Source organism: Oncorhynchus kisutch, linkage group LG27 (assembly GCF_002021735.2).
Source record: "Oncorhynchus kisutch isolate 150728-3 linkage group LG27, Okis_V2, whole genome shotgun sequence".
Classification (NCBI taxonomy): Eukaryota; Metazoa; Chordata; class Actinopteri; order Salmoniformes; family Salmonidae; genus Oncorhynchus; species Oncorhynchus kisutch.
The window spans coordinates 10,442,310-10,467,670 of NC_034200.2; the positions used below are offsets into that span (position 1 = coordinate 10,442,310).

Sequence of the window (25,361 nt, forward strand, 5' to 3'; positions counted from 1 at the left end):
TACATACGTTAAGTTTGCTGAAAATAAACGCAGTTGACAGTGAGAGGACGTTTCTTTTTTGCTGAGTTTATTTAGAAGATGTTATTGCGGGTGAAGCGAAATGCTTGTTTTCCTAGCTCCAGCAGTGCAGCAGTATCTAATCATTCACAACAATACACAAATCTAAAAGTAAATGAATGGAATTAAGAAATATATCAATATTAGGACGAGCAATGTCATAGTGGCATTGACTGAAATACAGTAGAATAGAATACAATATATACATATGAGATGAGCAAAGCAGTATGTAAACATTATTCAATTGACTAGTGCTCCATTATTATAGTGGCCAGTGATTTCATGTCTATGTACATAGGGCAGCAGCCTCTAATGTGCAGGGTTGAGTAGCTGGGTGGTACTTGACTAGTGATGGCTATTTAACAGTCTGATGGCCTTGAGATAGAAGCTGTTTTTCAGTCTCTCTGTCCCTGCTTTGATGCACCTGTACTGACTTCGCCTTCTGGATGATAGTGGGGTGTACAAGCAGTGGCTCGGGTGGTTGATGTCCTTGATGATCTTTTTGGCCTTCCTGTGACATCGGCGCTATAGGTGTCCTGGAGGGCAGGCATTGTGCCCTGGTGATGCGTTGGGCAGACCCTTCCACCCTCTGGATAGCCCTGTGTTTGCAGGCGGTGCAGTTGCCGTACCAGGTGGTGATACATCCCGACAGGATGCTCTCAATTGTGCATCTGTAAAGGTTTCTGAGGGTCTTAGGGGCCAAGCCACATTTCTTCAGCCTCCTGAGGTTGAAGAGGAGCTCTTGTGCCTACATACTGTACTGACAAGCGCCTACTTCACCACACTGTCTGTGTGGGTGGACCATTTCAGATTGTCAGTGATGTGTAAAAATAAAATATATATATTTTTTAAATAATATAGGAGGAATGGGATGGTGATTTGTATCTTTATGAAATAGTGGTGTATTAGGTGTAGGGTTCGTTTTTCTGTTCCTTTTTCACTTTCCTTTTTTATGTTTGTATCACAAAATGTAACGTGATTGACCACACACTACCGCACAATAGGTGGCGGCAAGCACAAACAAAATGTGTGAACGCCATAATGCCGAAGAAGAAGAAGAACAACAACAACAGCAGCAGCAGCAGCAACTGCGCCTACCCAGCTGACTGTTGACAGGCCCGCACGGCGCATGTCTGCTACGCTGTGCTCCAATCCACTCACTGCACCACAGATATAACAATGAGACAGATATTTCACTGAATGTTTAAATGTGAAGCATCCGCTTGGCCTTTCCACTCACTACCAATATGGTAGTGACAGGAAGCCCACTTGCGAGCAGTGGGAGAACATGGAACGAGATGGATTTTGGTCGACATTAGGCAAATGTTCTCATCGATTAAACATTTGATCTCAATACAGGTTTCCAAAACTAGAATATGTTATGAACAGAATGGATTAAGTTAAGCAAACTTTACCCCTTTGAAAAGTTGTTAAAAATCGCGTTTAGAAGGAGCGCAATGGGGGAATGGAGTTATTGCACACGCGCGCTTCACATAGCGTGTGTTCCCTAACGGAAATATTCAGATGATGCTAGAACGCACCAATAGGATCTCGCTAGTTCGTGCTTGGCTCTGCTTGTTCTGCCCACTGAGGCTCGTTTAGTTCCCATTGGAAATGACAGGCAGTGGTCTATCTTGGTTTACTTATACACATCTTTGACTGAACTATAGCGCAAGAGTTTAGGCTCCATTCTCCAGCATAGTTTCGTTTTCTGATTCCCATCTAGAACTTTCCAGCTAGCTAGTCTCTGCTCTTTCTCCCACTGACAACACTTCTAGCCCCATGGCATCCGAACGGCAAGTATATGAGCTACCTTTTCGAGTATTTTGTCATAAATGTTTCCTTATTCAAGAGGCTAACGTTAGCTTTGTTTTCTTGTTTTAGCAGTTTCTCCGATAGCTTCATAGACGAGAACCCACAGAAAGCTATCGAGGTAAACAACGGCCTGTCATTATGAACTCGTTTTATTGAAAGTAAATAGCATTTTTGCTAGATAAAGTTGTCATGGGTTTGGAAATGTTTTCAATAACTCTAACTAGATAGTTAACTGACGTTAGATAGCCAGCCCCGAAAAGTGTATAGCCAGCTAACTAGCTAATCTTCTGCTAACTTTAGAAACTAATCTAATGAGAGAGCCAGTTAAGTTAGCCACACTATCGAACTATTTTGGTCTGAAACGACGTACTCTCGGTAGTTGCTCAACTCCAGCAGTAGTGATCTAACTAGCTACTAGTATGTGTGTACCGTCACAGGAGCTAGTTAGCTTATTGGTTGTATCTTGTTGTACTCGCTAGCCAGTTAAGCTAATGTTAGCATTGCTAGCTAACTGGCTAACCACCTGCCATACTGTACATGTCTTGAATGTAGCTAACCACCTTACTAATGTAAGACTAAGAAGATTGTGTGCAGAAAGCCAAGTTAAATAGTTGGGAAAATGTATCTAAACAACAGTTAACCTTAGATAGTGGTTATAAACATGTTTTTTTTCAATGTCTTGTCAATTCAATTGACCCCAAGTTTGCCCATTGGATGTCACCGTCATTTCCCCCCAGGAACTTAACGAAGCATTGGAAGGTAACTCGGACAATTCAGAATGGTTCTGCCAACGAGCCTATGCCCACCTCCAACTGAAAAACTACAGCTGTAAGTCTCTTATCCCTCCCTCTCCCCCCCCCTCCCCCCCCCCCCCCCCCCCCCTCCCCCCCCCCCCCCCCTCCCTCCCCTCCTTGATATCAGTCAGACAAACCTTAATCCTCCATTGACAAACTACAGCTCTAACCCTTGACTAACCTACTTAGCTTTACTGATTTTCTGAAATTGGTGTTTTGTAGAATGATTTTAATTTAAGTGACTGGCATATGTTCGTTCCCTCATTTTGTTTTTGCTACAGAAACTTGAGCTATGTTTCTCATCTGGGTATATCTGTTTCTACAGGTGCTGTCGATGATGCCAAGAAAGCCCAGCAGCTCAACCCCAGTCTTGCGCTTGCCTTCATGAGAACAGGGTATGTGTGCAGAAGGAGTCTAGCTAGGGCTGGCAATATGGCTTAAAAATCATAATTTTTTTGTCAAATGTATATATTTCAATTTTTTTGTCTTTAAAAAAAAAAGCTTTGTTGCGCAACTTAATGGTCAATACACTGCATTTCAAACAGTCAGGAATAATCTAATTAATTCAGGGCTTGTAAAATTATGCCTAGGCTAACCGTAACTACCAGGGCAGCAGGTAGCCTAACGGAGCGTTGGGCCGTAACCGAAAGGTCACTGGTTCGAATACCAGAGCCATCAAGGTGAAAATTGTGTCCTCGTTGCAAGGCATTTAACCCTCATTTGCTCCAGGGACTCTGTACTACTATGGCTGACGATATTCAGTGTATGTGACAATAAACCGTATATACTATACCAGTCAAAAGTTTGGACACACCTACTCATTCAAGAGTTTTTATTTGTACTATTTTCTACATTGTAGAATAATAGTGAAGACATCAAAACTATGAAATAGCACATGGAATCATGTAGTAACCAAAAAAGTGTTAAACAAATCAAAAGTTATTTTAGAATCTAAGTAGCCACCCTTTGACTTGATGACAGCTTTGCACACGCTTGGCATTCTCTCAACCAGCTTCATGAGTTAGTCACCTGTAATGCATTTCAATTAACAGGTGTTCCTTAATTTGTGGAATTTATTTTCTTTATGTGTTTGATTTGTTTAACACTTTTTTGTGGTTACTACATGATTCCATATGTGTTATTTCATAGTTCTGTAGAAAATAGTAACGCAATTAAGAAAAACACTTAAATGAGTAGTTGTGTCCAGACTTTTGACTGGTACTGTGTATATCATTTATGTTAGCAAAATGGTTTAACCAGCTTTTTTTGCAATAATCACTGGCCTGACTTTCAAGTCTATGAAAATGCCCTTTTTGTAACAAATTTAACCAGAACCATGCAAAATGCACATCCACTAATAATGACAGCAATGTCTCACTCATAAGACCACCTGCTAGTGAGTAGCCAGCAATTTTGGTATTTAAAATCTCCAACTTGAATCTATTTGCTTGCTAACAAGGTAGAACAATTGAACTATGACAGACAGCCTCCTGTCCGTCTCAAACCGCTTGAACACTTTGTTTAGATGTTGAAATCGAGTGGATTACCAAGATAAATATGCTTATTTCTCAGAATGAGAATTAATTGCCAATTCCTTATATACATGTGTCTTATGTTTAATGCACATTTATAAAACACAGACTAGACAGCACATAACACTCTTGCTAAAATGCTGCTAGCGGAACTGCAATTCTGTGCGCGTCAAAAAAATGATTAATTTTCCACAATCATATTCATTGATACTCCCGTCTTAGTAGGGTCTACTCTGTTCTAAAATTGGGAGTTGAGAGCAAAAGGGTATCGTTACAAAGGTTAAGTTCTCCTCTTTTACAGTAAAATGGCTCAATGTGTTTTGGTGTCCATATGACTTTTTTAAATGTACTTTATTGTAATTTTTTTAGTAATAAAAAAAGAAAATGTTGGACCAAACCTCAAATGCAAAAAAAAAAATTGTGGTGGGGGAGGGGCTTCTCTGTGCGAGGGGCAAGGTGCACAGAAGGAGTGAAGTAGACAAGACCAAAAAGACACGCTCATAGAAACAAAAAAATATATTAAAACCTTGATTCTTGTGGAATTTTGGAATATCGCGCTTAAACATGAATTCAAATCAATTTATCACCCAGCCCAAAGTCTAGCCCATGACACCTGTCAAACAATGTCAATCGATCTGAATTGACATGCATTTATTTTGGCAGCTTGTGTTTTCTGGGGGGAATGTCACTGTTGATTTTAAATGACTATGAGGATGACTGCTTAAAGACGTTTTCAGAACACTAAGCACTGTTGAACCTTTTACAGAAATGTGATGCGTTTTTCCTAATAAATCAGAAAATCCATTTGGTTAAACTCAACTCCACATCTCCCTTATATCAGGGGTCTTCAAACTTTTCTTGACCAGCGACCCCCACCCAGGCAAATTAGCGACCCCATCATACTTTAGCAAAAACTTATCAGGTGAATGATGATCAAAATTCTAAAATGAATAGATTTGTTACATAGTTTTTCCGTTATCTTGACCTCCCCACATTTATAATTGAATGATAATGGGTAAATTCTAATATAGCCTATTAGCTAGAAAGGTCATTCCAAACACATTTTCCCTACGCGCAGCTGTATAGCTGGTTAATATTTAGCTGTGTGTTGGAAAAAATGTATGTCAAAGCTTTACCAGCAGCCAGCAGCTGCAGTGGTAGCCTGTTCGTGGGTGCTTTTTCAAAGCCTGTGTCAGATACACCAGTGAGTGTATTTGGCTCCAATGAATGTAATTTGCTCAATATTAATCTTTGTGAAATAATGTAATATTTTATTCTATTGCTAGGGATATTCATAACATTAAAGTGAAAAGGACTTTTTATACAGTGCATTTGGAAAGTATTCAAACCCCTGGACTTTTTCCACATTTTGTTATGTTACAGCCTTATTCTAACATGTATTAAATAAATACACATTCTCATCAATCTACACAGAACCCCGTAATGGCAAAGCGAAAGCATGTTTTTTTTGCAAATGTATAAAAATAACTTATTTACTTAAGGATTCAGACCCTTTACTCAATTGCGCTCAGGTGCATCCTGTTACCATTGATTGTCCTTGATGTTTCTTGATTGGAGTCCACCTGTAGTAAATTGAATTTATTGAACATGATTTGGAAAGGCACACCCCTGTCTATATAAAGTCCCACGGTTGACAGTGCATGTCAGAGCAAAAACCAAGCCATGAGGTCGAAGGAATTGTCTGTAGAGCTTCGAGACAGGATTGTGTCGGCACAGATCTGGGGAAGGGTACCAAAAATGTATGTAGCATTGAAGGTCCCTAAGAACACAGTGGCCTTATCATTCTTAAATGGGACAAGTTTAGAACCACCAAGACTCTTCCTAGAGCTGGCTGCACGTCCAAACTGAGCAATCGGGGAAGAAGGGCCTTGGTAAGGGAAGTGACCAAGAACCCAATGGTCACTTTGACAGAGCTCCTCTGTGGAGATGGGAGAACCTTCTAAAAGGGCCACCATCTCTGCAGCACTTCACCAATCAGACCTTTATGGTAGAATGGCCAGACTGAAGTCACTCAGTAAAAGGCACATGACAGCCCGCTTGGAATTTGCCAAAATAAACAAGAAACAAGATTCTCTGGTCTGATGGAGCCAAGATTGAACTCTTTGGCCCGAATGCCAAGCATCACACCTGGAGGAAACCTGGCACCATCCCTATGGTGAAGCATGGTGGTGGCAGCATCATGTTGTGGGCATGTTTTTCAGCAGCAGGGACTGGGAGACTAGTCAGGATCAAGGGAAAGATGAACAGAGCAAAGTACAGAGAGATCCTTGATGAAAACCTGCTCCAGAGCGCATAGGACCTCAGACTGGGGCTAAGGTTCACCTTCCAACAGGACAACAACCCTAAGCACACTGCCAAGGCAACGCAAGAGTGGCTTTGGGAGAGACCTGAAAATAGCTGTACAGCAACGCTCCCCATCCAACCTGACAGAGCTTGAGAGGATCTGCAGAGAAGAATGGGAGAAACTCCCCATATACAGCTGTGCCAAGCTTGTAGCGTCATACCCAAGAAGACACAAGGCTGTAATAGCTGCCAAAGGTATTTCAACTGAGTAAAGGATCTGAATACTTATGTAAATGTGATATTTCAGTTTAATTTATTTTATTTTTTATACATTTGAAAAATATTCAAAGCTTATTTTTGCTTTTGTCATTATGGGCTATTGTGTGTAGATAGATGAGGGGGGGGGACAATGTAATCAATTTTCGAATTAGGCTGTAACGTAACAATGTGGAAAATGTCAGTCTGAATACTTTCCGAATGCACTGTATATATTTAAATTATTTTCGCTGACCCTGTGCAGTACTTGGCCCCGGACCACCGATTTAAAAACCACGGCCTTATATGTCAAACTTAAATTGGTTGTCAGTTCTCCCCAGGGTTTTTTTTTTGTTGGTCTGCTTCTGATACCATCCCTGTCTCCCTCCCTGCAGAATGGCAGAGTTCCACCTGAACCACTTCGAGTCGGCACATGCTGCCTTCACTCAGGGACACAGCCTGGACGGTGAGGTCTGCTGAGGGGAGCTGTGAAGCACCTATCACCTAGACACCTCCTCTAACCTTACCCACTTAATCCCAAATCAACTGCTAGCCCATTAGACATGTCATGCATATCTAAAAGCGAAATATATTATTGGTAGTAGAAATATACAAACAGCTCTTGGTCTCTGATAAGTTAGGTCAGTGGTAATTCAATTTTTTTCAGCGGGGACCCCATTTTTCTTTCAGCCAAAAGTTTTGGACCCTTTTTTTTCTTTTTTCTGCAAGAATTTCTTGTGACCCCAGCCCAAATCTAATGACAACCTTCAAATCGATACATTTTCATATCTTATCAAAATGAAAAGAAACCAATGCATACGTTTATACCTTGAACACACCTACAGTGTTTTTTTTTTGCGGCATCTGAATTTGTGTGCAACAAAAGTTCAACAATCACCTTCTGCTACCATTTCTGTCAAGCAGTCTACGCATACAATTTGACGCATACGTTACATTTTTCCACCATATGCACCACACTGCTAGGCAAACGCAGCGTTCCATTGGACATGAATGTACTTCTGGTGTACCATGACGCTGTCGGTGTGATCGAGGCGTTACTCAATATTTAATTTAGAATTATTTATATATAAAAACATATTGAAATATTGTCCCATACAATCTGTGTTTTTAATTTGTACTAATTAAATATTTTTTCGGTTGGGGTCATCAAAATGAGACTTTAAAAAAAAATATATTATATACTTCTGGGTTAGGTGAAATATTAGCCATATTGCTTATCTTGTCTGTTTGGATCTACAGAAGTCTGTGGCTACGGGTATATTTGTAATTCCTCAGTAGAGTTGTGTTCAAACTGGTTGAGATTGTCTGAATCCTAACAGTGTGTTCTCCCTATGCTCCACAGGCTCCGATAACACTTTCCAAATGTGGATCAAACGCTGTGAGGAGATGATGGAGAGTAAGTAGGATCTGCTTTCGTACCTCGACCGCCATAATGACAATAAGTCCCTGACTTTGTGAAATCCGGGTCATGTTTTATAAAAACATTAATGATAAATGATAATCTAAGTACTGTGTATGCAGTTCGGAAGTTCGGAAGTTTACATACACCTTAGCCAAACACATTTAAACTCAGTTTTCCACAATTCCCGACATTTAATCCTAGTAAAAATTCCCTGTCTTAGGTCAGTTAGGATCACCACTTTATTTATTTATTTCAGCACATTCCCAGTGGGTCAGAAGTTTACATACACTCAATTAGTATTTGGTAGCGTTACATTTCAGGTAGCCTTCCACAAGCTTCCCACAATAAGTTGGGTGAATTTTCGCCCATTCCTCCTGACAGAGTTGGTGTAACTGAGTCAGGTTTGTAGGCCTCCTTGCTCACACACGCTTTTTCAGTTCTGCCCACAAATTTTCTATGGGATTGAGGTCAGGGCTTTGTGATGGCCACTCCAATACCTTGACTTTGTTTGTCCTTAAGCCATTTTGTCACAACTTTGGAAGTATGCTTGGGGTCATTGTCCATTTGGAAGACCCTTTTGCGGCCAAGCTTTAACTTCTTGACTGATGTCTAGAGATGTTGCTTCAATATATCCACATCATTTTCCTTTCTCGTGATGCCATCTATTTTGTGAAGTGCACCAGTCCCTCCTGTAGCAAAGCACCCCCACAACATGATGCTGCCACCCCCGTGCGTCACGGTTGGGATGGTGGTCTTCGACTTGCAAGCCTCCCCCTTTTTCCTCCAAACATAACGATCGTGATTATGGGCTAACAGTTATATTTTTGTTTCATCAGACCAGAGGATATTTCTCCAAAAGGTATCATCTTTGTCCCCTTGAGCAGTTGCAAACCGTAGTCTGGCTTTTTTATGGCAGTTTTGGAGCAGTGGCTTCTTCCTGTTGAGCGGCCGTTCAGGTTATGTCGATATAGGTAGATACTTTTTTACCTGTTTCCTCCAGCATCTTCACAAGGTCCTTTGCTGTTTGATCTGGGATTGATTTGCACTTTTCTCACCAAAGTACATTCATCTCTAGGAGACAGAACACGTCTCCTACCTGAGCGGTATGACGTATGACGCTGCGTGGTCCCATGGTGTTTATACTTGCGTACTATTGTTTGTACAGATGAACGTGGTACCTTCAGGCATTTGGAAATTGCTCCCAAGGATGAGCCAGACTTGTGGAGGTCTAGAACTTATTTTCTGAGATCTTGGCTGAATTCTTTTGATTTTCCCATGATGTCAAGCAAAGAGGCACTGAGTTTGAAGGTAGGCATTGAAATACATCTACAGGTACACCGCCAATTGACCCAAATTATGTCAATTAGCCTATCGGAAGCTTCTACAGCCATGACATAATTTCCTGGAATTTTCCAAGCTGTTTAAAGGCACAGTCAACTTAGTGTATGTAAACTTCTGACCCACTGGAATTGTGATACAGTGAAATAGTCTCTAAACAATTGTTGGAAAAGTACTTGTCATGCACAAAGTAGATGTCCTAACTGACTTGCCAAACTATAATTTGATAACAAGACACTTTGTGGAGTGGTTGAAATATGACTGAATGACTCCAACCTAAGTGTATGTTAACTTCTGAGCTGACAAATATAATCAATAAATTGGAAAGCGACGCAAACATTTGTGAATTTGGCTCTATACTCCAGAATTTTGGATTTGAGATAAGATGTTTCATGAGGCGACACTACAGAATGTCAAACTTATGTTGTACTGTTTTGAAATGAAAATGGTTATAATCTTTCTACTACCCCTATTTGAATACTTTTTTTGTGTTTGTGTGTGAATTTGACCCCTTTTTCTCCCAAATTTCGTGGTATCCAATTGTTAGTAGCTACTATCTTGTCTCATTGCTACAACTCCTGTACGTGCTCGGGAGGGACGAAGGTTGAAAGTCATGCGTCCTCCCATACACAACCCAACCAAGCCGCACTGCTTCTTAACACAGCGCGCATCCAACCCGGAAGCCAGCCGCACCAATGTGTCGGAGGAAACACTGTGCACCTGGCAACCTTGGCTAGCGTGCACTGCTCCCGGCCCACCACAGGAGTCGCTGGTGCGTGATGAGACAGAAATTGCTCTGCCATTTCCCAGTTGCTAAAATTCTTATACTATGCCTAATTTCAGTTTGACAAAACAAGCAAATATAGTGTAGAGAATCATTGTACTATCTAAATCGCTGTGAAATATCCTTTCCATAACCAAAAATATTGTTTTCTCGACTGTTTGAAGTTAATGTACCGAAATAAAAAAATTAAGAACCGGATGCATAGAAATGGTGCACATAGAATAGTGCTTCTTAGACTTGCTTTCAATTAGAGTGACAGATCTATAACATTTCTATATGAATTTGGATGAGTCGCCCAAAAAGTTACATATTGCAGCTTTAAAGTAGTCAAACGTTTAGTATTTGGTCCCATATTCCTAGTACGCAATGACTACATCACACTTGTGACTCTATAACCTTGTCGGCTGCATTTGCAGGTTGTTTTCGTTGTCAGATTATGTTTTGCCCAATACAGACTAAGAAATGTATTGTCATTTTGGAGTCACTTTTTATTGTAAATAAGAATAGAAGATGTTTCTGAACACTTCATTAATGTGGCTGCTACCTCGATTATGGATAATCATGAATGATTTGTGAATAATGAGCAAGTTAGAGGTCATACCCCTCCAAAAACGCTGACCTCCCCTGTTATTGGTATAAAAAAAAAAAAATGGGGGGGGGGGGGGGGTGTTTATGTACTGTCACCTTGTGAAACATTTTTATCTCAAATCCAAAATGCTGCTGATTTCAGCTTCACTGTTCAAATTGAGGTTGGAGATGCATTCCACTCCCTATCTAAACTCTAACCCTGTACTAGCTAAACTATTCGTTAGAGAATATGTGTGTGTGGTTGTCATCGTCTGAGCGTTTAAATTGAACCTGTTTGAATCGCATTAATAATTTAGGTCTCTGGAGTGGGGTGGGAGGCCTCAGATCAACCCCAGTAAACATCTAAACACACACATCCATTGCGTGTTGGGCTCGCATTCTAAACAGCCCATGTGGGACCCCCCCCCATGCATACCAAAATACAGACGCACACACATACAGATATATAATACATGTTCAAACAGATTCAAAAGCACATTGTTGCACACGTACACCAACACACACCTCAGTCCTCCGTTGTCATACCCCGGCCCTTCCCTGTGAGTTCCCTCCCATCTCTTTCATGTGTGAAGTGACAGTGTTTACCGCTAGGCGCTTTAGCTTGACGCCCCCACACATCAAAACAGGGTGTGCATATGGTGATATCACACACACACACACACACACGCCCCCTCCCCTCCCCGTTTCCCTTTTCAAACGCGACCTCATTTAGACAACATTAATGCTCCGTCTCATCCTTCCACTTTTATCTCTTCTTTCCTTTTCTCTCCTTCTCCCTCTCCCTCTACTGGCCTCCCTCTGCCACCTCCCTCTCTAATGAAAGCAGTGAATAATGTAACAGACATAACTGGTAAATACAGATCAGGCCTGTTTAGCCTCAGAGGGTAAACAAACTGCCTCTGAGATCTCACAGGGAGATGTGTGTGTGTGTGTGTTTATCTGGCCTGTTAATCTATGAGTAGAAACTGGCTGACTTTACTATACTATTCATTTTCCTCTCCTTTGCAGTGGCCAATCAGAATGGAAAGGAGAACAAGGTAAGCGCCAATGACCACTTTGGACGTTCCTGCCATTATTCTATGTCCACAGTAGAGATGGAAAGAGGCCTCATCTTTATCTGTTGCATTAGGCCATCTGTGACAGCCTCAATGGCACTGCCCAAGCGTTCTCCATTTTGAGGTGGTACATTTTCGACATTCACGATTTGCTGATCCCTACTGATGACCCGTTGGACATGACTCCCAACAGGGTCACCAGGAGGATCAGCCAATGAAGTTGGAAGTCCCAACCAGTTCACAACATTCAAATGGTGGAAGCCCTCAATTGCGCTGCCCAGTGCCAAAACAGCCTTTTGGCCACTAGAGGCCTCTATCATTCTCTATGATATCCACATACATTCAGACCACATGTGCCAACCTCATTCCATGGGAGGGCTGAGTGTCTGCGGGTTTTCGCTCCTCCCTTGTACTTAATTCGACTAAATAAGGTCGCTAATTAGTAAGGAACTCCCCTCACCTGGTTGTCTTAATTGAAAGGTAAAACCCAAAAAATGTGGACACTTGGCCCTCCATGGAAAGAGGTTGACACCCCTGCCTTATGGCTTTCAGTTCCACTCTCCGCCTCATGGGGGCAGTGTTACTCTCAGTATTTCAGACCGTATTCCGTCTGGTCTAATGGCTAAAGCCATTAGCCATTAGCTAAACCCTCTTTTTTTTCCTCCTCTCTTGTTTTGATTAAACTTTCTCTCTCTCTTCCGGGATGACTGGATTCCACCGCAGACACCGACGCCACACATTAAGTAAGTACAGTCCATGCTGAGTCGCAAATGGCACCATATTCTCTACATAGTGCACTACCTATGACCCTGGTCAAAAGTAGTGTACTATATTGGGAATAGGAGGCCATTTGGGATGCACTCTGTGTGCAGGAAGGTGGGCAACTTGTTCCTACTCTTCAGGGGCAACCTGTACTAAGTGTGTTTGTCCTCAGGCATGACTGGTACCAGACAGAGTCTCAGGTCATCGTCACCATTATGGTAAAAAATGTGCCTAAGGATGGGGTCAACATCAACTTCGAAGAGAGACAGGTACACACCCTAACTCTCTCTCCCACACACACACTCACACAGGTCAGTGTAAGAAGCTCTTGAGGAGAGCGCATGACAGTTCTAAACTGTCAGAAGTGTTGCCAGCGTATCAGCTGCCCAGTACTGTCGTCACTGAGGAAGCTAACTTTAGACATGTCTATTTCTCATCTTATTTACACTGACTTAAAAAATATTAACTCAACATGTTTCATGAGCTGAAATAATAGATCTCAGAAATGTTCCATACGCACATAAAAGCTTATTTCTCTCAAATGTTGTGCATTAATGAGTTTACATCCCAGTTAGTGAGCATTTCTCCTTTGCCAAGATAAGCCATCCAACTGACAGGTGTGGCATATAAAAAGGCTGATGAGGATTATGGAATGACAGAGAGGAAAGGCGGGGGAGTTGTCTTCCCAGAGGTGGGGTGTGGGGGTAGATTAATAACGATGGAGGTTGTTAGGCTTGGGTGGTATCCAGATTTTCTCTCATCCCATGATTTACAGTATTACCGCGCAGGGCACTTTTCTTGCTAAAAAGGCAAGAAAAGTATATTACCAGAATGCTAACAATCTTAGCACAAGCTAATAGCAAAACCACATAGATGCTAAATGCTAATAAGAGAAAAACAAACTAATTTCAAAAGACAAGCAAATCAGCTCAAAGTTATACAAGAATAGCTAGTGAATGTCATTTTAGGTGAGTGTGGACATTTACAAGCGAAAGTGATCGTGAGAAATTGTGCAAATGAACAAAGTTGTGATGCATGCTTTTCTGAAGGAAGTGCAGGATGCGTGTACATAGGGGGAAACACTAGTAGGAAGCATAGAGGGGAAAATGGCAACTGCGCCGCACAAGACTCGCTGATATATACTGCTCAAAAAAAATAAAGGGAAGCCTTAAACAACACAACTCCAAGTCCATCACACCTCTGTGAAATCAAACTGTCCACTTAAGAAGCAACATTGATTGACAATAAATTTCCATTGTGCAAATGGAATAGACAACAGGTGTCACACTGAGCACATGTGACAGTCTGGAGACGCCGTGGAGAACGTTCTGCTGCCTGCAACATCCTCCAGCATGACCGGTTTGGCGGTGGGTCAGTCATGGTGTGTGGTGGCACTTCTTTGGGGGGCCGCACAGCCCTCCGTGCTCGCCAGAGGTAGCCTGACTGCCATTAGGTACCGAGATGAGATCCTCAGACCCCTTGTGAGACCATATGCTGGTACGGTTGGCCCTGGGTTCCTCCTAATGCAAGACCATGCTAGACCTCATGTGGCTGGAGTGTGTCAGCAGTTCCTGCAAGAGGAAGGCATTGATGCTATGGACTGGCCCGCCCGTTCCCCAGACCTGAATCCAATTGAGCACATCTGGGACATCATGTCTCGCTCCATCCACCAACAGACTGTCCAGGAGTTGGCGGATGCTTTAGTCCAGGTCTGGGAGGAGATCCCTCAGGAGACCATCCGCCACCTCATCAGGAGCATCCCCAGGCATTGTAGGGAGGTCATACAGGCACGTGGAGGCCACACACTACTGAGCCTCATTTTGACTTGTTTTAAGGACATTACATCAAAGTTGGATCAGCCTGTAGTGTGGTATTCCACTTTAATTTTGTGTGACTCCAAATCCAGACCTCCATGGGTTGATAAATTTGATTTCCATTGATAATTTTTGTGTGATTTTGTTGTCAGCACATTCAACTATGTAAAGAAAAAAGTATTTAATAAGAATATTTCATTCATTCAGATCTAGGATGTGTTATTTTAGTGTTCCCTTTATTTTTTTGAGCAGTGTATGTGCTATGGACTCACCAGCTCCTTCTTTCTCCCATTGTGCTATTTACAAACAAACATGTCACTGGTTCAACTGTTCTGGGGAACTATGGTAAGTTCCATAATGTGACCTGTGAAGTGATGAACGCAATCTGCTTTATCACCTAACGTGTTACAGAAGTTGACTGCAAGTATTAACTTAAACAGTAGCTACATATTAAAATGTATGGAAAAAATAGTTTTGACAGTATTGAAAAGCCATCCTGTGGCGCTTTCCAAATACCCCGGTATACTGCCCAAGTCTAGTTGTTCTCTCTGCTGAGGTCCCCCTACAGGAGAGCAGCTCTCTCTGATACACAAAGTGATGCCCGATTCCAGTTCCACATCTCGTTCCCTTCCTCTGCCCTCGCCCACTCTTTCTGTTGTTCTGAGAATAGTAGGGGAGGTGTTATTAGGGCTTATGAGATAGCTAGGGGGCTTGCCCTCCAGAGGATCTATGGCAGGGATGCTATAAGGGATACGCACAATGCCATCAGGGGTACGCCAATTAAAAATGTCACTTAAAAAATATATATTTATTATTATTATTATTATTATTATTCTTCACATTTTGTAACAGTCAATTTTTATATTTTCCAATGGGGCTATACATTTGGGTGAGATTTTTTTTTTCTTTCTCATCAGAGTAGCCTCGTTTCACTGGCAAAAAAAATCTAATTAAACCATCTAGTGTTCAGAGAAATAAATAGCAAAATGTCAAATCCAGGCAGCCTAGTCAAATGATTTAACATCCAATCGCATTAACCATTACCCTCTCACGGGAATTCCACTAATGTAGCCGAACGTAGCTGCTGCTCATGTTGCTATCTGTACTCTGATGGCTCAAAAGCCATGACAGGCAGACAAAGTGAAGTGGGAAACCGCGTGCAAGCAGTTGCTCCCGACACCACTTGGGTACACTGCAGCATCCACCGAGAGGCTCTTGCTGCCAAAGGAATGCCTGACAGCTTGAAAGATGTTTTGGACACTACAGTGAAAATGGTTATCTTTGTTAAAGCAAGGCCCCTGAACTTGTGTATTTTCTGCACTATGCAATGATATGGGCAGCGACCATTTTACAACATACCGAAGTGCGCTGGTTATCAAGGGGCAAAGTATTGATTCCTTTTTTAAAAATTTATATATGAGAGACTAGCTTAGTTTTCTTTACTGAACATAATTTTCACTTGTCTGACCGCTTGCATGATGACTGGTTTCTCACACGACTGGCCTATCTGGGTGATGTTTTTTCTCGCCTGAATGATCTGAATCTAGGATTACAGGGACTCTCCGCAACTATATTCAATGTGCAGGACAAAATTAAGGCTATGATTAAGAAGTTGGAGCTCTTCTCTGTCTGCAGGACAACACACAAGTCTTTCCATCATTGTATGATTTTTTTTGTGTGCAAATGAACTCAAGCTTACGGACAATGTCAAATGTGATATAGCGAAGTACCTGAGTGAGCTGGGTGAGCAATTACACAGGTACTTTCCTGAAACGGATGACACAAACAACTGGATTCGTTATCCATTTCATGCTCTGCCTCCAGTCCACTTACCGATATCTGAACAAGAGAGCCTCATCGAAATTGCAACAAACAATTCTGTGAAAATGTAATTTAATCAGAAGCCACTGCCAGATTTCTGGATTGGGCTGCGCTCAGAGTATCCTGCCTTGGCAATCACCCTGTTAAGACACTGATGCCCTTTCCAACCACGTACCTATGTCAGAGTGGATTCTTGGCCTTCACTAGCATGAACTAAATACAGGCACAGACTGTGTGGAAAATTATTTTAAGACACACTCTCCAATACAATCCAACATTGCAGAGTTATGTGCATCCTTTCAAGCACACCCTTCTCATTAACCTGTGGTGAGTTATTCACACCCTTCTCATTAACCTGTGGTGAGTTATTCACACCCTTCTCATTAACCTGTGGTGAGTTATTCACAGTTTTCGATGAACAAATAAGGTTTTATATGTAAAATGATTGATTATTATTTGTGCCCTGGTCCTATAAGAGCTCTTTCACTTCCCATGAGCCGGGTTGTGACAACACACTCATTCTTATGTTTAATAAATGTATAGTGTGTTTATAGTATAGTATAGTGTGTAGGCTTACAATGATGGCAAAAAACGACATTTGAGAGTGCGCTGACCCTGGTGCTAGAGGGGGTACGCAGCTGGAGGTTGAATGTTTGAAGGTGTACGGGACTATAAAAAGTTTGGGAACCACTGCTGTAAGGGGTATCACACACTCACTCCCTTTGGGCCCAGCTAAGCCCCCTAGGAACAGTTTACCCTCCCCAAGTCTAAATCCTCAATCGAAGAAAGAAAGCCCAGCTGATCTAAGACCAGCACTAAAACCCCCTCGGGGTGAATTTGAACAAACATCTCCAATCCTATATAATGGTCTGCAGTGGAGGATATATAATGTGTGATTCTATCTGTAGTTGTCGGCGGTGGTGAAACTTCCGTCGGGGGAGGACTTCAGCCTGAACATGAACCTACTGCATCCCATCGTCCCCCAACACAGCACCTTCAAGGTCCTCTCCACTAAGGTAATACTCCATACTCCTCAGCCTCTCAGAACTGTCATATCATTTGCCTCAAGAACTGAGAAAATTTTCCCACAGGTGAAATGTGTGTAAAACAACAGTCCCCAGGAACCCTTAGAAATGTGACCAGACTGGAATGTGATAATTAACCATTAGTGGAGCAGAAAGACTGGGAGGAGGAGAATCCTCTTTAATACAGCCCTGACTGGGTCAACACACACACACACACACACACACACACACACTAGAACTCTGCCCTGTGAGAATTCACAAGCTCTGCAGTTGTAACTAATTATGGCCGATAATGATTGGGAAGGGCACTTGTTATTGTACACACATTAGTGAGTAATTTGTGTGTAGGCATCTCTCCATGCTTTTTCTCACTCCCACTTTATTATCTTGGATCCAAAATATGGCCTGTGGTCAATGAGTGTGACTGTTTTTGAAATGAAGTGTGTGCGTGCGAGAGACTCATCCTGTGCGTGTGTACATGTGAGAGAGGCACTCCGCTCATCCATCTAGTGTGCGTTGGGAATCTGGGGATGGGTGCTCGTTTGGGGCATGAGATGGTGCTCAGTCTAACGAGACGGCGGGACATGCCCCACACACACACACACACACACGGCACAACAGGGGGAGGTTGACAGAGACCCGAGTGAAGAGATGATTTGGTAGTCCGACAGACGTGCAGCCTCTAGCTAAGCAGAGAGTGAAGGAGTTTGAGGGAGAGGAGGAATAGAATATAGTAAGTGTGGTAGAGAAGAGGTTATTGCTGAGAGTTCCTGCCAGCCAATGCCAAAACTATTTTCCACCCTCGAGAGAGGACGTTGCCCCTCTCCATACTCCCATACATACAGTCATTCACAGTTCGCCATGGCAACATCAGGCACTGCATACCAGAGGTGCACGTGTGTTGAAGCTCAAACAAAGACCCAGTCTTAGAATAGGAAGAGGAGGGGGAAAAGAGGGGCAGATGACTGCCTAAGACACACACACAGGTTGTTGTCGGACCAGGGTTCAAATACATGTCTATTTTGACATTTAAATACTTGTGTATTTGAGTATATTCTGATAATGTGGCCCGAATCAACTACTTCTTTTGGAAGTATTTAAAAAATAATTTGTTATAAATAGCCTACTGTTTGAAAGTCATTTAAAATACTTTTTTCACATGCCTGGGTTATGTCCATGGGAGTGTATTTGAGTCGGTGTATTTGAGCATTTTCAAATTCCAAAATTCAACTATTTGTCTTTTAAAAAAAAAATATATATATATATGGTTGTCGTACATGCACACAAACGTAATCTTGTGCGTAACACACACACACACACACACGGAGTCAGTCTTAAAGGAAGAGAAGGGGATGGAGTTTGGGGAGGGAGCGAAGTGAGTTTAGGCCCCCTCCACTCCCACAAAGCCCTGTCTGTTCCCTGGTCCACAGGGCTCCACAGGCTCTCATGGTCCTACAGAGAAATATAGAGAATGTACACACACAAAACACAATGTCACTTACTGTATATGTATTATTTCTTATTCACACTCCAACATGACACAGGGACAAATGTGCACACTAAACACATCAGTCGACGGTTGCATTCCTTTCCACTAGGCACACTGAGAGACTTTGGCTGGTCTCTGAACAGGTGAACAGTGTTCAGTTATTGCGTGTGGGAGTGTGCTGAGATTATTTGACGCTTCTCTGACTTCATTTTAGCCGTGCAGCATCCTGGTATGACCAAGCATCAGAGAGCCACCAGAAGAGACCCAGGCCAAACCTGTCCCTAACTGACTACTCTCTGTGAGAGTCCAAGGGCTCTGCGCTAGTCAGACTAATGACACCAACTGCAGAGCTCACTGTGGGTTCCCCCCCCCCCCCCCCCCCCCCCCCCTTTCCCAATGGTGGTTTACTTCCACTGTTTTCTTCAGAGGACACTTAGGAAGGCATGCTAGGCTGTACTATGCACAGTTGCGCGTACTGGAATCACACTTGTGCCATCTTCACGTGATTTTGGTTGTGTGTGTGTGTGCGTGTCGTGCACACACGCACTCGTCAGTGCTACCCTCTCTGACCTCCTCCCGTCGTCGGCAATGAGGCATTCTAACCCGCGGGGTCGTCATGACAACAGGGAGCCAATTACACACCAGAGTGTTTGATCAGAACGGAAGGGTAAACACACACACACACACTCGCTCTGCTCCAAACTCCTCTCGTCTCTGTGAATAGATAACATACAGCCTCCCTCTGTAATTTCCATGCCTGTCAGCCTCCCTCGCCAGACTGTTTCTATATTTATTTGTTAAGTTGCTTTTTAAAATCTTCTCTGCTGTAATCTAAAGTAGGGGCTACTTTGTGAAGGGCTGAGATGGGAGCCTCTTTGTATGTGGATTTGTATGTGGAGGGCAGAGGGGAGGGTGTGTGTGTGTGTGCATATGTTGTATAAGACCGGGGCGGGTGAGTGTGGGACAGGGGGGACTTTGGTGGGGGTAAGAGCACGTGGGACTGGTGACATGGGACACAGGGACTTAACTCCCCCTCTGAGGGACTGACAGGCGTGTGTGTTGCTCAGTATGGCCCCTGGGAGCTGTGGGTGGTGGTCCTGTACGTGACGGTGCTGTCACATCCCTTTAAGACCCAGCCCCTCGCCTGCCGCGTCCCTTTAACACGCAGAGACACAGATGTGGCAGCAGATTAATGTTGTATAGCGCCCCCAGCACACACTCTGCACGGGCACAGACTGCACCAGTTATCACCACACACTCACTCACTCACTCTCTGTGTGCACAGAAGAGCATAAAAACCTCCCTGCCACTGCAAGGGGGCTGTGTGTCTCTGCCTTGTCTCCCAGTCCATTCCCCTACACTGTACACAGAGGTTGACTAGGTCGGTGTCTGCAGACAGATGTTGGTTGTAAATAATTCAATGAAGAATGGCTCCATGTGAACATCAGTTAAAGCATGGGTCATGGTTGAGCTTTCAGTCCTAAGATTTGAGGTGTTTAGTCTCGGGTAAGTATTGAGCTCATCTATTAGTCGAGTGTGTGAGCAAGCCTCTTGATGTTCTGGCTTCTGCTCCTGACACGTTCATGAATGAAACATCCCTTAACTCAACAGAGCAGAAATTTTATTTTAATTGCGTCGACATGCCAGCGCATCCCTCCCCCCACGCTATAACTCTGTCAAACTTTTGTCTCAACACACATGCTCTCTCTCTCTCTGCGCACACGCACACTTAAATACATGCACACACACACACACACACAAGATGACGGGGTGTGGGGGGGAGGGGTACTGGAAATCTCAGCAGCTTAAGTGTCCCACTGGTATGAGGCCTGTCACTGCAGCTCGCATGTGGTGGCGGCTGTCCTCTCTCTTCTTCTCGTCTCCTCCGACGTAATGATCTGTCCAGAAATGTGTGTTCCTGCCACTGGTCGACAGACCGATAGCTCTCACCCCACACACACACACACACACACGTACGTTGATCTGATCACACACTATCCGGCCTCTCGAGCTGACAGATGTCTCGTTAGCACTCTGTCTGTCAGGAAGATTTGGGAGTGAGCTGTGCCCCCGCATATCACTGTCTCTCTCTGCCGTGAGCTGATCCCACCATTAAAAGAGACTGGTGAGCGCTGAGCTACCGTCTTCTGATCTCACGTGTTGAGCCCAAATATAGACGTAATGATAACTAAAGACATTAGCTTCGCTCTCTCTCTCTCTCCTTGCTCTCCACGCCCTCTTCCTCCACTCTCCTCTCCTCCTTCTCCTCTTTTTCTCAGGTGGAGATCAAAATGAAGAAGACTGAGGGGACCAGGTGGGAGAAACTGGAGGGTGAAGGACAGGAGCCCAGCGTCAAACACTTCACCCCCAGTGAGTACCTCTCTAATGCACACACACACTTAGTTTCCTCTGCTCTCTCTCCTTTACATACACTCACTTAGTTTCCTCTGCTCTCTCTCCTTTACACACACACACTCACTTAGTTTCCTCTGCTCTCTCTCCTTTACACACACACACTCACTTAGTTTCCTCTGCTCTCTCTCCTTTACATACACTCACTTAGTTTCCTCTGCTCTCTCTCCTTTACACACACACACTCACTTAGTTTCCTCTGCTCTCTCTCCTTTACACACACACACTCACTTAGTTTCCTCTGCTCTCTCTCCTTTACACACACACACTCACTTAGTTTCCTCTGCTCTCTCTCCTTCACACACACACACTCACTTAGTTTCCTCTGCTCTCTCTCCTTTACACACACACACTCACTTAGTTTCCTCTGCTCTCTCTCCTTTACACACACACACTCACTTAGTTTCCTCTGCTCTCTCTCCTTTACACACACACACTCAGTTTCCTCTGCTCTCTCTCCTTTACACACACACACTCACTTAGTTTCCTCTGCTCTCTCTCCTTTACACACACACACTCACTTAGTTTCCTCTGCTCTCTCTCCTTTACACACACACACTCACTTAGTTTCCTCTGCTCTCTCTCCTTTACACACTCACTTAGTTTCCTCTGCTCTCTCTCCTTTACACACTCAGTTTCCTCTGCTCTCTCTCCTTTACACACACACACACACACACACTTAGTTTCCTCTGCTCTCTCTCCTTTACACACACACACTTAGTTTCCTCTGCTCTCTCTCCTTTACACACACACACTTAGTTTCCTCTGCTCTCTCTCCTTTACACACACACACTTAGTTTCCTCTGCTCTCTCTCCTTTACACACACACACTCACTTAGTTTCCTCTGCTCTCTCTCCTTTACACACTCAGTTTCCTCTGCTCTCTCTCCTTTACACACACACACACACACACACACACACACTTAGTTTCCTCTGCTCTCTCTCCTTTACACACACACACACTTAGTTTCCTCTGCTCTCTCTCCTTTACACACACACACACACTTAGTTTCCTCTGCTCTCTCTCCTTTACACACACACACACACTTAGTTTCCTCTGCTCTCTCTCCTTTACACACACACACTCACTTAGTTTCCTCTGCTCTCTCTCCTTTACACACACACACACACACTTAGTTTCCTCTGCTCTCTCTCCTTTACACACTCACTTAGTTTCCTCTGCTCTCTCTCCTTTACACACACACTTAGTTTCCTCTGCTCTCTCTCCTTTACACACACACTTAGTTTCCTCTGCTCTCTCTCCTTTACACACACACACACACTTAGTTTCCTCTGCTCTCTCTCCTTTACACACACACACTCACTTAGTTTCCTCTGCTCTCTCTCCTTTACACACACACACTCACTTAGTTTCCTCTGCTCTCTCTCCTTTACACACACACACTCACTTAGTTTCCTCTGCTCTCTCTCCTTTACACACTCAGTTTCCTCTGCTCTCTCTCCTTTACACACACACACACTTAGTTTCCTCTGCTCTCTCTCCTTTACACACTCACACTCACTTAGTTTCCTCTGCTCTCTCTCCTTTACACACACACACTCACTTAGTTTCCTCTGCTCTCTCTCCTTTACACACACACACTCACTTAGTTTCCTCTGCTCTCTCTCCTTTACACACTCAGTTTCCTCTGCTCTCTCTCCTTTACACACACACACACTTAGTTTCCTCTGCTCTCTCTCCTTTACACACACACACTCACTTAGTTTCCTCTGCTCTCTCTCCTTTACACACACACACTCACTTAGTTTCCTCTGCTCTCTCTCCTTTACACACTCAGTTTCCTCTGCTCTCTCTCCTTTACACACACACACACTTAGTTTCCTCTGCTCTCTCTCCTTTACACACACACACACTTAGTTTCCTCTGCTCTCTCTCCTTTACACACACACACACTTAGTTTCCTCTGCTCTCTCTCCTTTACACACACACACACACTTAGTTTCCTCTGCTCTCTCTCCTTTACACACACACACACTTAGTTTCCTCTGCACACACCAGTCATATCACAAAATAAATACATTTCACAATCTTTTAAATTTTTTTTACAGCATTTGGTTTGTACTACTGAAAGCCCCCTCTCCTGTGTTGACCAGTACCCATGGTAACCCTCTCTAAACGTGTGTGTGTTCCTGTTCAGACCAGTACCCGTCTTCGTCCCACTCCAGCCGTAACTGGGACAAGGTGGTGGTCGACATCAGTGAGGAGGAGAAGAAGGAGAAACTGGAGGGAGACGCAGCGCTCAACAAACTCTTCCAGCAGATCTACGGGGACGGCACCGACGAGGTCAAACGGGCCATGAACAAGTCCTTTGTGAGTGTGTTTTATATATACACACATAGAGAAACTGAGAAATGCAGTATCACTGACTTCCACTCCTCCACTTGCAGATGGAGTCAGGTGGTACAGTCCTGAGCACCAACTGGACGGACGTGGGGAAGAGAACGGTGGAGATGAGCCCTCCAGACGACGTGGAGTTTAAGAAATACTGAAGAACCAGAGGGGTGTCGCTCTCTCTGTACTACACAGTCCTACGTTCCCCCTCTTCCTCAAGTGGACCGCCCCATATCTCCTCTACCCCCCCACACTCCTCATCCCAGGCCGTCTGTCAATATTGCTTTCTCCCGGCCAACTCTCTCGTTCTCTCTTTGCCTCCGATGGACGTCCACCTTATTCGCCAAAACCCACCTTTTCCAACACCTCCCCCTTCCAGTCTCTGTCAATATTGGTTTTTAGAGCTTTGGTGATTCTCAGCAGCAATCCAGAAACCACTCTTTACCCTCATTAAACCATTCTCTCACTCTATGAAGACTGTCATAGATATATCAAACTGTCTTTCCTAGATCTCATAGAAACAGTAGGAATCATCCTCATGGTCAGTTCTGGCTGTTTGATGGTTAACCTGGTTAAAGGCGGTAATGAGTTGAAACAGAAACCCTTTTCACCTCTTCTTGTGTCTCAGCAATGGCCGGTTCTTGTTTTTAAAGCCTGTCGTTTTTCTGGGGTGGGTTGGAGTTTGGAAATGTTTCTATTGCCTCATTCACTGCTTTTATGAAAAATGAAAACTTTTTTTTTCTGTACACTCGTAGAATCATTTCTTTTTTCCACATCAGCAGCAATATGGTCATGAAATGGAAGTCTGGAGTCTTAATTTCCTTTTCCTCAATGTGATTCAAACTTCAATGTAAATAAATGATTTATTTTCTGGATCACCAATTTTGAGTTTTACTGTGTTTTAGTGTTGAGACCTGAAGAAGGCCAGCATCACCAATCCCAAACACGCTTATCGTACTGTTCTGATCTACTGTATTAGAGAAGGCATAGACCTCATCCTCACACACACGCTCCACTTCTCTCTGCTACGAGTGGGCGTTGCGTAAAAGAAGCACGGGAGCATTAATATGCATCTGCCTGCCTGCTATCCGCATCATCAGCTCTCACATCTAGTTAAGTTTTAAAATCCTACTCACTCACACCCCTTCCTCGCTGAGTTGTTAGATTCATTGCACATCGTTTCATCTCTCGTGACAATCAAAAACTGTTTTTGGCTTCGGATATAACTGCATCACACACACACACACACACACACGCTGCCCCCTCCCATACCCCTGCCTGAAGCTGCTCTCGTGACATCAAAAGGAGCTAAGCACTTTGCATCGTGGGTAAGATCAGAGCGTGACAGCTGCATAGTGTTTTAGTCTCATCATAGTCTCCCAGACCTCTCAAACTCTGCTGCGCTCCAGTTTTTTTAAAACCTTATTGATCAACTACTGCGTTGGGTATAAACTCCAGTGTGTTTGCATGTACATACGGCTGCTTGTGGAAGTGTGCCTGCATGCGTACTGTATGTATAGTATCATTGATCTCTGCTGTTGAACCATATTATACAGTAGACTCATTTGCTTTGTACAGTATGAATTGTCTTCTCTGTTCGGGTCAGTACATTACTGAACTAATGTGTTTAATATGATCGAGTGATGCAGCAATGATGTGTTTATTTGGTTACTTAACATTTTATTCATTGAATTTGCACTTTGAAATAGTTATTTAATACTGATGGAGAATACCAGACGG

The 25,361-nt window shown here is 43.4% G+C and overlaps 1 protein-coding gene across 2 annotated transcripts; it reads left to right on the forward strand.

Moving 5' to 3' along the window:
- Positions 1-1,292: 1,292 nt before the first annotated feature.
- sugt1 (SGT1 homolog, MIS12 kinetochore complex assembly cochaperone) lies at positions 1,293-24,503 on the forward strand. Of its 2 annotated transcripts, none has more exons than XM_020462675.2 (13): positions 1,293-1,853; positions 1,945-1,990; positions 2,610-2,700; positions 2,992-3,061; positions 7,153-7,223; positions 8,121-8,174; positions 11,899-11,927; positions 12,669-12,688; positions 12,880-12,976; positions 17,251-17,358; positions 21,136-21,226; positions 23,428-23,600; positions 23,678-24,496. In XM_020462675.2, the coding sequence occupies exons 1-13, from the start codon at positions 1,840-1,842 to the stop codon at positions 23,777-23,779; spliced, it is 966 nt and encodes a 321-aa protein (XP_020318264.2). In that variant the 5' UTR covers positions 1,293-1,839; the 3' UTR covers positions 23,780-24,496. The 2 variants fall into 2 exon arrangements, with proteins under 2 accessions (XP_020318264.2, XP_020318263.2); XM_020462674.2 differs by having other exon boundaries at positions 1,305-1,853; positions 1,942-1,990; positions 23,678-24,503.
- Positions 24,504-25,361: the final 858 nt, after the last annotated feature.

Bases quoted from the DNA above. Each gene is read 5' to 3' on its own strand.
- sugt1 (XM_020462674.2), top strand. The intron at 8,175-11,898 runs GTAAGTAGGATC...TCTCCTTTGCAG, and splicing joins CTGTGAGGAGATGATGGAGA to TGGCCAATCAGAATGGAAAG. The intron at 17,359-21,135 runs GTAATACTCCAT...TCTTTTTCTCAG, and splicing joins TCAAGGTCCTCTCCACTAAG to GTGGAGATCAAAATGAAGAA.